A 15586-nucleotide genomic window follows, 5' to 3' on the forward strand; every position below is an offset into this window, starting at 1 on the left:
GGGGGAGGGGCAGAAGGAGAGGAAGAAGCAAACTCCCTGCTGAGCAGGGAGCCCGATGTGGGGCTTGATCCCAGGACCCCGAGACCGATGACCTGAGCCGAAGGCAGACGCTTAATGGAGTGAGCCACCCAGGTGCCCCTGGAACTATGATTTTTGAGATGTTGGACTCCCTGTATTGTTTCAATAAATAAAATTTTACTATCTTTGTATTTTTCACTATCTTGGTATTTTATTTCTACTTTGTACTTCATTTTTCAATGCTCCCATTTGAAAGGATTGAGGACCTGCCACCCCAAAATATGCCAATTTGGTATGTTGAGCCTTTTGAGTTAAAAGCACTTAAGAAACAGGTGCAAGAAAGGCACTCTGACCCCCTCATCTTTTTCCCCCTAAAAAGAGAAGATAAAACTCCCACATGAAAGATAATTTCCCTGAACATTCTCATCACCAGAGACAGGAATTAAGGCTGAAAAGAATCTGGACAAATAAATCTTGTTAAAATAATCCTTGGGCGGTGGTGGTGGGAGCCTCGCGGGCGCGGCGCCGTTACTCGCACTCTGGCGGCGGCAGCGGCACAGCGCCGAGCGCACATGGCGCCTTAGCAGCAGCAGCGGCCGCAGCAGCGGAGGCGCCCCGCCGTCACGGCCCCTGCGCTGGCGCAGCCGCCCTCGCTCCCTCTGCTCTTCTTCCCTTCGCTCGCACCATGGCTGATCAGCTGACCGAAGAGCAGATTGCTGAGTTCAAGGAAGCTTTCTCCCTATTTGACAAAGATGGCGATGGAACCATCACAACAAAGGAACTTGGAAGTGTCATGAGGTCTCTGGGTCAGAACCCAACAGAAGCCGAGTTGCAGGATATGATCAACGAGGTGGATGCTGACGGAAATGGCACCATCGACTTCCCAGAATTTTTGACTATGATGGCTAGAAAAATGAAAGATACAGACAGTGAAGAAGAAATTCGCGAGGCATTCCGAGTCTTTGACAAGGATGGCAACGGTTACATCAGCAAAGTGGAGCTACATCATGTCATGACCAACTTAGGAGAAAAACTAACAGATGAAGAAGTAGATGAAATGATCAGAGAAGCAGATATTGATGGAGATGGGCAAGTCAACTATGAAGAATTCGTACAGATGATGACTGCAAAATGAAGGCCTACTTTCAACTCCTTTCCCCCCTTCTAGAACAATCAAAGTGAATCTTTTACTTACCTCTTGCAAAAAAAAAAAAAAAAAAAAAAGTTCATTTACTCATTCTGTTTCTATATAGCAAAACTGAATGTCAAAAGTACCTTCTGTCCACACACACAAAATCTGCATGTATTGGTTGGTGGTCCTGTCCCCTAAAGATCAAGCTACACATCAGTTTTACGATATAAATACTTGTACTACCTTAATGATAAGGAAGCACCTAATGGACTCCTTGCAGTTCCATTTGCTCATGATTAATACACTGTTTGGGCTGGCCAGTTTTTCATGCATGCAGCTTGACAATTGAAACAGTCAGGCATTTGTATTAAAAACAAAAAATGAAAAAAACAAATTTAAAACTTAAAAAAAAAAAAAAATCCTTATCTTCCTTTAGCCTTCCTGGATATTTTAGTTACTCATTTCACAGTTACTGTTCTTTGTGCAACCTAGCATATAAGCATGTAGGCCTGACCACTTTGTGGGTCTGGAGGCTTCCATGTACATGGAAAAATATAATTTGTATACTTTTTTCCTATTAATCTCTCTTATGCAAACTTAATTCTCAGGCCCAGTGACAGACCTTACAAGGGTAGAAGAAAAGTTTTGCCTCTTTTACATGTTAAAAGGTTTATTTTTTTAATCATACTTTTAATTTTCTTTATTTGTAGCAAAACATCCTTTGCTTGTTTTGTGTAGGCTTTTGCTTCTTTTAGATTGTTGTAGCATCTGCTCTTACCTCTTTAACAAAATTAATTTAAATGTTTTAGAGTTTCCTTTTGTTTCCTCCCTTATTTTTGTTTTCTCTGTGTTTCTGTTTTTCTGTTTGTTCAATTTCTGCCTTCCATGCTAAAACTTCCCTTTCCTGTCTGGTGGTTTCTGGTTGCTTAATTTTAAAGAAAATGTTACTGGGAACTCTGTTTCTGGGAACACATCTGCCCGTTTGTGGACCTTGCCACAAGGTGATTGGATGTGGGTTCTGGCTCTCCCACCAAGACACTCCCAAAATAATTTCTGAAGTCTTTTCTTTTGGGTAGGTCAGTTTCCCCAGAAAGAAAGCCTCCAATTTCTTACCTAATTATATAAAATTTACTGAAAGCATTTTAGGAGTCCAGCAAGAAAAAGGTGCTGGTGAAGAGAGTGGAGAAGGGGGGAACAGCAGATTTTTATCAGCCCTCTAAAAGTTAAGAGCTTTTTGGAAAATGAGCTAAATCTTACTCATTTTAGTATTCTTTGTGGCATTGAGCTAGACCCCTTACATATTGTGACATGGGAGTGCATGGGCAGTTTGGCTGGGATATTTGTCACACTCTTGAGTGTATGCTTGAATATCCATGTGCAACCCTTTAAAAACTGAAAGAGGATGAATGGCCTTCACTGATAGAGAAAGCCTGCTCTTGCAGGCTGAGTATCCAGCTGAGTATCCAGCTACAAGATAGAAGATAAAGTAGTTAACATGCATAAAGTACTTAAATTAGTTCCTGGCACAGGAACTATTATTAGAGTCATAACTATCAATGATTTTATTTTTTTTAAGATTTTATTTATTTATTTAACATAAAGACAGAGACAGAGCATGAGCAGGGGGGGAGGAGACAGTGGGAGAGGGAGAAGCAGGCTCCCTGCTGAGCAAGGAGCCCAGTGCAGGACTCGATCCCAGGACCCTGGGATCATGACCTGAGCTGAAGGCAGATGCTTCATCGACTGAGCCACCCAGGCATCCCATAACTATCAATGATTTTAAATCAACTTATTAATTAAATAAATGTCTTTTGAGCCTACATATATATATTTGAATAATACTCTTCCCTCAAGTATCTTACAGTCTAGGAGAGACACATAAAAAATTGATAAATAATTAGATTTACAATAGTATCAAAAATAATAAAATACTTAGGAATAAATTTAACCAAGGAGGTAAAAGAGCTATATGCCGAAAATTACAAGACATTGATGAAAGAAATTGAATACATAAATAAATGGAAAGATATCCCATGTTCATAGATCAGAAGTATTAATATTGTTAAAATGTCCATACTATACAAAGCAATCTGTAGATTCAGTGCAATCCCTATCAATTCCAATGACATTTGTAACAGAAATAGGAAAAAAAAATCCTAAAATTCATGTGGAATCACAAAAGACCCCAAAGAGCCAAAGTAATCTTGAGAAAGAAGAACAAAGCTAGAGGCATCACACTTCCTGTTTGAAACTTTGTTATAAAGCTATAGTAATCAAAACAGTATGGTACCAGCATAAAAATAGACACATAGACCAATAGAACAGAACTGAGAGCCCAGAAATAAACACATATACATTTAATCAACTAATATTTGAGAAGGGACTTAAGAAGACTCAATAGAGGGGTGCGTGGGTGACTCAGTTGGTTAAGCCTCTGCCTTCGGCTCAGGTCATGATCTCAGGGTCCTGGGATTGAGCCCCAATTTGGGCTCCCTGCTCAGCATGAAGTCTTTTCTCCCTCTCCCTCTGCTCTCTACCCCCTGCTCATGCTCTGTCTCTCTCTGTCTCAAATAAATAAATAAAACCTTAAAAAAAAAAAGACTCAATAGAGAAAGGATACTCTCTTCAATAAATGGTGCAGGGAAAACTGGATAACTGCATGCAGAATAATGAAATTGGGGCTGCATGGGTGGCTCAGTCAGTTAAGTGTCCTACTCTTGATTTCAGCTCAGGTCATGATCTCAGGGTTGTGAGATCAAGCCCTGCGTGGGGCTCCGTGCTGGACATGGAGCCTGCTTAAGACTCTCTGTCTCTCTCCCCCTTTCTCTCTGCCCCTCCGCCACCTCCCTTTCTAGAAAGAAAGAAAGAAAGAAAGAAAGAAAAGAAAGAGAGAGAGAGAGAGAGAGAGAGAGAGAGAAAGAAAGAAAGAAAAAGAAAGAAAGAAATTGGACTCCTATGCCAGTCACAAAAAATTAACTTAAAATGGATTAAAGGCTTAAATGCATGACCCCAAACTGTGAACCTAGAAGAAAACACGGGGGAAAAAGTGCCTGGACATTGGCCTTTGCAAAAATTTTTTGCACATAATATCAAATGTGTAAGCAACAAAAGCAAAAATTTAAAAAAGTAGTGGGACTAAATCAAACTAAAAGCTTCAACACAACAAAAGAAATGATCAGCAAAATAAAAGGGCAACTTACGGAATGGAAGCAAATATTTACAAACCATTTATCTGATAAGGAATTAATGTCCAACATATATAAGAAGTTTATATAACTCAAGAGCAAAAAAAACAAACAATCCAATTAAAATATGGGCAGAGGGACTGAATAGACATTTTTCCAAAGAAGACATACAGATGGCCAATGGTTACATGAAAAGATGCTAAACATCACTAATCATCAGGGAACTGCATATCAAAACCACAATGAGACATCACCTCATACCTGTTAGAATGGCTATTATCAAGAAGACAAGATATAACAAGTGTTGACATGACAAGGATGTAGAGAAGAGAGAACTCTTGCGCACTATTGCTGGGAATGTAAATTGGAAAACACTATGGAAAACAAATGGAAGTTCCTCAAAAAATTAAAAATAGAAGTACAATGTGATCCAGCAATCCCACTTCTGGTTATATATCTGAAGAAAATGGAACCACTACCTCTACCTCTGAGAGAGATGTGCACCCCTAGTTTACTGCAGCATTATTTATAATAGCCATGACCTGGGAACAACCTAAGTTGTCCCATCAACAAATATATGGATAAAGAAACTGTGATATACACGCACACACACGTGCACACACACACACACACGAATATTCTTCTAACATAAGGAAGGAAATCCTGCCGTATGTGATAACTTGGATGGACCTTGAGGGCAGTGTGCTAAGTGACATAAGTCAGGCAGAGAAAGACAAATACTGTATGTTCTCACTTACATGTGGAATACAAAAAAGTTGAACTCAAAGAAATAGAGAGTAGAATGGTGGTTGCCAAGGGCGGGGAAAAGGGAGAAATGGAAGTGGTTCATCACAGGGTACAAACTTCTAGCTATAAGATAAATAAGTTTTGGGAATTTAATGTGCAGCATGATGACTATAATTAACAATAATGTGTTATATATTTGAAAGTTGGTAAGAGAGTAGATCTTAAATCATCTTTCTCACCACATACACAAAAATGGTAGTTATGTAAGGGGATGGAGGTATTAATTAACCTAATTGTGGTAATCATTTCACAAAATACACAGATGTATTAAGTCATTGAATTGTACACCTTAAAATAAAATTAAGATGTTATATATTAATAATATCTCAATAGTTCTAGGAAAAATATAAATAATTAGGGATAACACTCACAGGATGAAAAACAGAGAATGAGAGAATGAATATCTATGTTACTCAAGAGAATAACAGAGACCCGATGAACCTTGCTCAAGGGTAGAATGAATTCTTTCTCCATTCAAAGAGAATCAAGGACTCCTTCCTGCCAAGTGTCTGGGGCTTCAACCAATACACATTTGCTTTGGTTTTTATTCTACTTCAGAAAGGTGCTCTGAGGCCCTTTAATTCATGTAGCACAAATATTTCTTCTGAGAGGTGGCTCACTCGGATATTTGTTTCCTCCTTGATAGTATATATTTAAAGATGTGCTAACATTTAAGGACAGGTTTTATTTTCATAGAAACAGGGAGCATACACCACTCAGAATACTTTTGATAAGAATTTTAGCTGTTTTCTGTTACCTTTAAAGAAACAAGGTACCCAGAGGACTTTAGCAATAGGAAGCTAAAATGAATAGCATTATCCTGCAAGAGGATTAAATAGGGTAGAGGAAAGCATTAGCACATAATATAAAATGATGGGAAACTAGGTTAGTCCTCTTAGCAGGCTGGACTGTTGTCCTTTGAGGGGCATCTCTGAGACCTACTAATGCATTTCCACAGTGGCTGCTGATCATCCCTGCATTTCTATTCCTTGCTGAGATCAAGGGCGGCTTATGTTCTCAATAAAGATGCCAGGCTTGAAAAGAAGTTGATTTTGTAAAAACTAGCTTATTGAAAGGAAGATCTTGACTAGCTATTGGCATCATTACCAATATATTGCGTTGCTTATTGGTCATGCGTACAGGGGTCATGCAGAAAGGGAGCTTCTTCCCCAGGCAGTGGCACTCAACTGCCTTCAGTTACAAGGGAATAGAAGAATGATTTAGGCAAATATTATTTATTAAAAAAAATTTACTGAGAGCCTTTCTGGTGTGAGGCACTGTGTAGGCCCTGGGACACAATGTGATTCCAGTATGTCATGGATTTTGATAGATACACAATCCAGTAGACGAGATAGCCAGCGATGAAATAAGCACACACAAAAATCTAAATTGCAACAGTAATAAGGGCTATCAAATAGATAAGCACAGTGCTATGGATTTTAGAAGAGACATTTTTAAGGAAGTGACAAGTAAAAAGGAGTGAGTAGGTATGAACCTGGAGAGGATGTGGGGAAGTGTGTGTTAGGCCCTGGCCCTGGGGTAGGAGGGAAGGTGGTGAAGGGCACTGACAAAAGGCAGGTGGAGTGAATTTGGGAAGAGGATGGTATGAACATAGGCATCAGACCATAGCAGCTTTTTACTCTGATAGGTTTTATGGATCATTAAGGTGTTCTGTCTTTGTCCTAAACACAAAGGAAAGGCATTCAAGGGCTTTAAAAGGGGGTGTGTATGATGTCTTTATACACCTGTGTTTTGAAAAGATCATTATGGCTGCAATCTGAAAAATGATTTGGAGGGGGTGGATGATAGAGCATGTATCACTGATCAAACCTTATTGAGAACTGTTACATGAAAGCAACATGTAATTTATAAGAGAATAAAGCTGAAAAGGATGTCAAGAAATTTAATCCGATATTCTCCTTTCAGACCAGTGGATGTTGCAAACTTTCAGGACAAATGACTTCATAAAGTCTCCCAGAAGAGAAAATCCACCATATCTCTTGGGAGCAGATACTGACATTTGACTTTATTGCCGGGGAGCTCATTTCAGTGTTTTAAAATGCTGTGCGTCTTATTGGATAACCTTCACAATAACATTGAAAAGCAAGTTGGTATCATAATTTCAGTTTTACCGATGTGGGGTTTAAGAAGTTAGGCACAGTGAGTAGTGTCATATCTTGGGTCATGAAAAATATTTTGTAGCAGTGCTAATTGATGACTTTCTTCCTAACCTTCTGGTTCTCGGAGTTGTCCAGATGACTTTGCCAGAAATGTCCCAGAACACTTAAAGTTGGACAGATGTCAAGTATGTTTTCATTTTGGGGGCATCTCCCTAAAATTATTCTAAGCATGAGGCTACTCCCTCCATGCTACCTCAGTTTTTACTTTTTACATTCACATTATGTGCATTTTTTTTACTTAATTTCCCCAATCTCTCCTTGTTACTTATTAACCTTTAAAAGCAGGTTTATAAACAATAGTTTTATGAACTCATACACATTTTGTTAAGTTCTCCCCTTCTCCGTATGGACCCAAAAGCTGTGTGTCCAACGCAGTGCAAGTAGTAACATTTTCAAAGGGTTGATGTGTATTAGTTAACCTCATGGAAAATGCTGTACATAAACTTTGGCCTTCTAATGCAAACTTTGTCCATTTTCTTTCCTTAGGTGATAAAACATGAAATCTATTAATTATTTTAAACATGAAAGTATAACTAATGTCTTTCCATAAGGTTTTATTTTAATTAGTATCTCTGGTTTGACCTAGATTTGTAATATTGACTTCCCATGTTTTAGTGTTTCCAAGAAGCTTTAAGTATATTTTATGTTATAGAACGTCAATGGGAACACGTTCCTTCTTTCTCTCTCCTCCCAATTTAGGCATAATTCTGGTTTAGAATTTGAACTCAGGACTTTTCATTAGCTCTTCTTAAATGGCATTAGAGAAAGTAGTTTAAATAGTTTGAGAATGCATCATAGTATGGCATTATCAGAGAAGAAAGTATTCATATCATAAAATGTATCATAATAGATGCTGAAATTCACCTTTGAAATGTTGGCAAAGCATATAATGCTATATCTGGGTCATTCAGCTGTTATTTCCTGGATAATGTAACCAAAACCACTTATTTGTTTTTAACTATAACATCCAAGTAAGAGAGAAAAGCCTTGGGCTCTTTTGAGATTTTTTACATAAACCTCTATACCATGTTAGGCTAGTACATTTTCCTGGAGAGATTTCTAATTTTACCATGATTTAGTAAAAGTATTTTGAATTCTTTAGATCCCAGAATGAGCTTAAGTAGCAGTCTGAATGACTGAACTTAGTGGGTAAAATTAGCAAATAAATGTTTAAGGAAGAACAGGATAGTAACAGGTCTCAAAGTATGTCTCCCAAATTAGTTAATAACTTTACAGTTTAGAAATTTAGCAGACTCTGTTTTAACCAAGGACTTAAGATTAATATCTTGATGTATGATACAACTGTGGTGTTAAAACTGTGCTCTGGAAAGAAACTCCATGCTCTTTGATCATATGTACCATGATGGAATAAAAACCTGTGAAAATATAAATTCCATAATGTTTATAAGGTGGGGACATAATCTTTATTCAACATAGTTATTTATTATACCTTTAGTGTTTAATAAGTATTCAGTTTTAAGCAACTACTAATTTGTTTGACATTTATTGAGCATCTACAAGCAAATCTAGTATAGAACACACACAAAGAAACATACACATTAAGGCAGAATTCTGTAATGAATTCTATTACATGGTTGGGCCTACACTGCGTTCCGAATTTTGACTTAAGCAAATGTGTTGGGTCTTCCCAGTCCAGGTGCCTTTAACTCTGAAGTTAGTTAGTTAAGTTAGTTAGGCATAATTGAAGTTAACCCAAAGAATAAAATAAATATCCATGAGTCCATATTGATATAAATAAATACTTGAAAAACTATATAAATGGTATAGAAGGGACAACACTTCTTTATAGAAGAATTTCATTTAATAAGTGCTGAAGGAAGGTAGGAAATAGAAAATCACTATCATAACAACACAATAATAATTGCCGCAGGCAAGACCCACCAATGGATGCTACAATTAATGGGTGCAAGTTTAAAGAGGAACAGAAGAGTCTCACCGTTAATCTCTTCCAAAGTAGTAACTTTATAGTAAATAAGCCTTTAAATATAACAAAATATTCTCTTGATTTCCATCTGTATCTCAGTTTTCCTTGCATACAAACCAATTTCAGCATTTTCCCTGGAGAAGAATGAGAGTATCTTTAGAGCAGGCATCAAGTGAGAAATGCTTGTAGTCTCAAGACCCACCTGGGTGCTTACTTCTTCAATAAGTTCTGATGTCTTCAAAGTACTTTCTTTGCAAACAAGGTTGTTAATAAGTCTTGTTATGTGGGTATTATTATCTGCAAAGTGCAATATTAAGGCTCTTGTTGTTGTTCAAGCTGACTTATGTAATACCTAAGCGCTGTTCTTTTTGCTAGAATATCTTATATAAGAAAATGATAAAGCAGTTCTCAAATTTCTTGTATGTCATATAGAGTACTTGTGGTAGAAGAATGATAAGAGGGGCCATTGTTTTTCTCTTTATGGCTAGTAATTTTGCTGTACTATTCTGTTCATGATTACATATCAGTTCTGTGTATGTTTCTGAGTATACATATACACATAGCATGTTCAATAATACCATTAACAATTTAATTCATATAGTATTCATAAAATTAACATAATTATAACATAACATAATGGTTATGATCTGATATATGATATGATATGATATGATTCAGGAGAAAGATGTTCAGCAACATGTTTCCTAGAAAGAACTTTGGATCTAGGATTCATACCTTGTCAAATCTCAAAAATTCTTTATTTTCAACCATGGAAAATGTTTGGCAGTTGATAGCTTTTTTTGCATTTTTAACTTTTTTAGATTCAGAACTTTAAGAAAACTGTTTTTTTTTTTTTTTTTAAGATTTTATTTATTTATTTGACAGAGAGAGAGATAGTGAGAGCAGGAACACAAGCAGGCGGAGTGGGAGAGGGAGAAGCAGGCTTCCCGCTGAGCAGGGAGCCCGATGTGGGGCTCGATCCCAGGACCCTGGGATCATGACCTGAGCTGAAGGCAGACGCTTAATGACTGAGCCACCCAGGCGCCCCGTTTTTGTTTTTTCTTAAATCTTAGTGAAGCCTTGTGTTGTGAAGTATGACCAGTGTGATTAACGAGAACAGAATGTGTTTAGGGTACTTCATTTTTCCTTAATATATTTTTTATTCATGTTTTTCATTATGAATGGATCGAAGATAATTTATCATGCATGTTTTTATACACAATTTTGGAAGTTTTTCTTCTGCAGAAATTCTGAAGATGCAAAGTTGCCTTTTGTTTGCAGTTCCTCCTCTCAGAACATGAAGATTGCAAACTAAGTCCTTTTCTTGAAATATTTGAGGCCTAAATATAATTAACTAATAGAAAAGCACCATTCTTAAAAGCTATATTATTTATTGTGATAAATACTAGTACATGAAACAATTCTACAAAGATTAGTGTAATTTTAATCTCTATTACTCTTTTTTATTATTAATTAGAAATTATTAGGCTAAGAAGTATTATATTTGTAATAGTTATGTATTGCTGTGTCAGAAGCTACCCCAAAATTTAGTGGTTTAAAATAATAAGCATTTACTATCCTCAGTTTCTACGGGTGAGTGATTTCAAATATCTTATCTTGGACATTCTGGATCATGGTCTTGAGGTTGCAGTCCAGATGTTGGTCAGGGATGCAGTCATTTGAAACCTTAGCCGGGGCTAGAGGACCTACTTCCAAGTTGGCTCACACAAATGACTGGCAGGCTGGTGCTGGTTGTTGGCTAGAAGCCTCATTTCTCCCTACATGTTCTTCTTCACAGGCTATTTATGTGTCCTCACAACATGGTGGCTGGTTTCTCCAAAACAGGTGACTCGAGAGAGAGCAAGGTAGCAGTCTCAATGTCTATTTTGACATAGCCCTGTGAAATGGGAGGCTCACAAATCCACATTCATTCTGGATCCTCACTGGTCTCTACTAGAGTGGCAGATCTTGTTTGCTCTCTGTACTAGTTACCCCTGAGATGGTTCTTTATGATAGTTTGGAGCATCATGCTGGTTCAACCACTAGTGGCCATTTGCCAAGACTATTTGTCTAGTATTGGAGTTTCCCTACACTGCAATATCTTTCTTGTTCATTCAATGATGCTTATAGCAATTGTTCAAAATTTTTCCAGTTTTATGATTCATACTATTCCTTCATAAGAAGTAGAGAACATTTTTTTAAAATTATTGAAAGCAAATGCCTTTTTTTCCCTTCAAATATTTGTATATATGTGTAATAGTTTCAGCAATTAAAAAAAATAGTTAAAAAATTTAAGAGCTAAGCTAGTTTTCAAATACCTACAAAATTCTGCTGCATTTAAATTTTTATTTGATATCAGTTCCATGTAATTGCTGAACATCTGCATGCCTTCAGGTTATTAGGGTCCTGTATCCAGTTGGTTCCACCAGAGAAGCAGAACCATCAGGAGATGTATATTAAGAGATTTATTGCAAGGAGTTGGCTTATGCAATTATGAGGGGTGGTCCCGTAAGTCTGAAATCTGTAGCCCAGGATGTCAGGAAGGGCAGGCTGGAGCTCTGCACTAAAGTGCTATCCCCAGGCTGAATCTCTTCTTAATCAGGAAAGCCTCTGGGATGCCTGGGTGGCTCAGTCGGTTAAGCGTCTGCCTGCGGCTCAGGTCATGATCCCAGGGTCCTGGGATAGAGTACCACATCGGGCTCCTTGCTCGGCAGGGAGCCCGCCGTGGGACTGGATCCCAGGACTCTGGGATCAGGACCCGAGCCGAAGGCAGATGCTTAACCGTCTGACCAGGTGTCCAGCCTGTCTCACCCTTAAAGCCTTTCAGCCATTGAATGAGGCTCACCCAGATTATCTAGGGTAATCTCTCTTACTTAAAGTGAACTGATTATGGACTTCAATCACATTTAGGAAATACCTTCACATCAACACCTAGATTAGTTTTTGGTTGAATAACTAGGGACTTAGCCTAGCCAAGTAATACGTCTAGACAATTTTAGGACCCAAAGTGTTTGTTCCCAGAATTTCTCCACGTTGCTCATGATCTAATTTTTGTCCTTCATCTCTTTAATCCTAGGGGTTCAACGTGCATGGTTACCTGATATTTTTGGATATTTAAATGGATGGATTCTAATCTACAAAGAAGAGTCACTATAGTCTTTATATTCTAAATGTAGGAAATGCATGTTCATATAAGTCATACATAATGGCATTAATTACTTTAAATCTTTGCTAGTTCAGACTTTATATTTACCCAGAACCTTCCAAAGACCAGTCTCTTCTGAATTTAAAATATAACCAAGAAATCTTGATTTATGCTCAAATAGTTTTTTAAATGCCACAAACAAGTCATTTACTGATGATTTCCTTCTTCTGCTGAAACTAAGTTTTTCTAAAACATGCGTTGCATTTGTTTGATACTACTGTGAATGTATAATTTCTGTATTAAGTCTACCTCTTTTTTTTCACTGACCCACTACAATTATAGTATTTACTTTGCTTCACTATATCATGTCAATGATGTCAAATCAAAGCCTTAATATACATAAAGGTAAGAATTTTATCTATGAAAAATCATTGCTACAGAGAATTCCTACTTGTAAAGAAATTTAACAGTTCTTTTGAGTTTGAGTTCCAGTAGCAGATATGTAACAACTATTATTTTTATATTAGGAGGGGACATAGATAAGTTTATCAATTCACTAAAAGGCTGAACATTTCTACCACAGATGATCACTTGACACTTAATTGTTCATAAGGCATTCATCCAGATGAAGCGGAAGAGACTTACTTTAATTTTTCAGAGTATCATGAATGTGAAAGCCCCAAAATGTTAAATCTTCAGAAAGAATGCCCAGGCCCCCTGAGAGTATGTCACAGATCACAAAGGGGTCTGCACTTCTACTCAAACTGCCTTGGGTATAGGAAAAATAGAAAGTGACAATATTTCATAGGCCCTGATATATAATTGAATATTACTTTGAGTGTGAAATAATTGCTGTGGAATTAATCTCATTATCTTCCCTGATTGTCATTGTTCTGGAGGTTCCAAGTGATCAAGCTTTATTTTAGCCAGTAATAATAGTAATTAACTATAAGGAGTTGGTGAAATTTTACTCCTTTAGCAGCTGCTACCAGAGTTTCTTACGGAGAGAGTACAGCGCTTATTCTAGTGACTTACATGTAAGCTTTGGTGTAAATGCATCCCTCTGGAGTCTGGAGGTCAGGAGGTACCCAAGCTTCAGAGAAGGAGACAAAATTACTCAGGAAAGGAAAAGGAGAGAAATTTAATTGTCCCAGAATGGGATGGGAAGGGGAGAGAGAAGAGGAAAAGCTGGTGACATTGAGTTCACACACTCTACCAACTTGTGGCCCTACTAGGGTACCAATAAGGGCACTAAGATCACACAAATACTTTGTGTGCATTTTTGCTTTTGGTGGTTTTTTTTTTTTGGATACACCATTATGGGTTGAGTTTCTCTCTGGGTTGTATAGGGTATTAACTCAAGCAACATGCATAGATATAGGAATTGGGGGGCAGAGAGGCCTTAGCTAACATCTAGGTTGTTTACATTTGTCTGACCCTTTAATTTAATTCCCCAACAAATCTGTAGACTATTACCCCACTTTCTAAGTAGAGCATTTGAGCCTCAGAAATTGACCTCGCTGGGAAGTGACAGAATGGCCTCTACATTCATCTCATCACTAGATTTCCTCTGCTCTTTCCCCCAAAACATACTGCTTCCTTGTTAGTCAAAACAAGTCTTCTTTAAATAAGCTCTTGTAGTGTTCTCTCCCACCCAGAAGTCAGTGCCTTCTCTTTCAGCATGATTTGACATTTCTCACATGGTCTCTGGTTTAGGGAATGAAGTTGCTATATCAAAATGGCATCTTGCCAGTGACCTTCTGAGTCTGCAGAACCAGTACATCAACAGAACTCCATTTCATAGGCTCCTTGTGCTACACAAAATGCTTGTTGTTTGCGCTAAGCAATGACCTTTCTTTATTGAAAGAGGGTTGAAGGTTTGAGGGTTAAGCTATAGGTGAGAATGGGATTATGTTTCCCATAAGAGCTTTAGCGGTGGGAAAGTTTGTGCAAGCCTCTTGGAGCATTTTGAACAAGTTTCTTCTCTGTTATAGCCTATATCTAAATCACAACCACTTTCAAAATAATTCCATGATCCAGAGAGAAAGCCCGAGTAGGTGCAGAATGGGCAAGATTAGCTTCATTGCGGTCATTTAAATTGTTATTTTAGATTAAGATGTATTTGTTTTGTGTTTCATGTGAGTGTTTCCTCCTAGTAAGAAGATTAGTGTATGAACTTAGTAAAAACAATTAATGAATGTGCAGTTATTTAATTTAAAATGGTTTCACATTTGTGTGTTTAGAAAAATATTGTAGATGTATCTATAGACTACAATATTTGGTTCAAAAGGTCTGTCCAGTTCTCAGTAGCAAGACTACTGATATCATGACCATATGCTTCATTTGTCACATGCTATTATTAAGGCACTCATTAAAATGCATATCGGGAGGGCCAGATGTTTCATTTTTATTATGTACCATTTTCTTCACATTTACAATCCATGTATGCTTATATAAAGGCTAAATTTTTATGAATGGTTCTTTACATACTTATGCATATGCTTTGTATCTCTAGTTCGTAAAGAAGCATATATGAGTATATATTTATGGTATATAAACACATGTAAAAATGGATATTTTTGAGTATGGACTTTTGAATTTATTCCACCCTATTTAAAAAATACATTCTTTTGTTCAAAAGTCAAACTACAGATACCAATATACATGACAATTGGTTGCTCCCTTCCATTTCTTCCTGATATTTTTCCTGCTCCTTTGTTCCAAAATATTGCTTGTGAAGGTCTGATGAAAGGAAGATGCTATTAAAAGAAGGTATGTAAAGGGGCAGAAAACAAAGACTTTTTTTTTAATTTTAAAAAATTTTTTAAATTTAAATTCAATTAATTAACATATAATGTATTATTGGTTTCAGAGTTACAGGTCTGTGAATCATCAGTCTTATATAACACCCAGTGTTCATTACATCACATGCCCTCCTTAATGTCCATCACCCAGTTACCCCATCCCCTCCACCCCACATCCCCTCCAGCAACCCTCAGTTTGTTTCCTATGAGTAAGGGTCTCTTATGGAATGGAATATTACTCAGCCATCAGAAAGGATGAATACCTACCATTTGCATCAACATGGATGGAACTGAAGGGTATTATGCTAAGTGAAATATGTCAAGCAGAGAAAGACAATTATCATATGGTTTCACTCATATGTGCAATATA

General features: G+C 37.3%; 1 protein-coding gene across 1 annotated transcript; it reads left to right on the top strand.

The window, feature by feature from the left end:
• Positions 1 to 527: 527 nt before the first annotated feature.
• On the top strand, positions 528 to 1493 carry LOC116631540 (calmodulin-1-like). The gene has a single exon (XM_032402773.1). It carries the CDS (start codon positions 704 to 706, stop codon positions 1151 to 1153), a length of 450 nt encoding a protein of 149 aa, XP_032258664.1. The 5' UTR covers positions 528 to 703; the 3' UTR covers positions 1154 to 1493.
• Positions 1494 to 15586: the final 14093 nt, after the last annotated feature.

Source organism: Phoca vitulina, unplaced genomic scaffold (assembly GCF_004348235.1).
Source record: "Phoca vitulina isolate PV1807 unplaced genomic scaffold, GSC_HSeal_1.0 scaffold1, whole genome shotgun sequence".
NCBI lineage: Eukaryota > Metazoa > Chordata > Mammalia > Carnivora > Phocidae > Phoca > Phoca vitulina.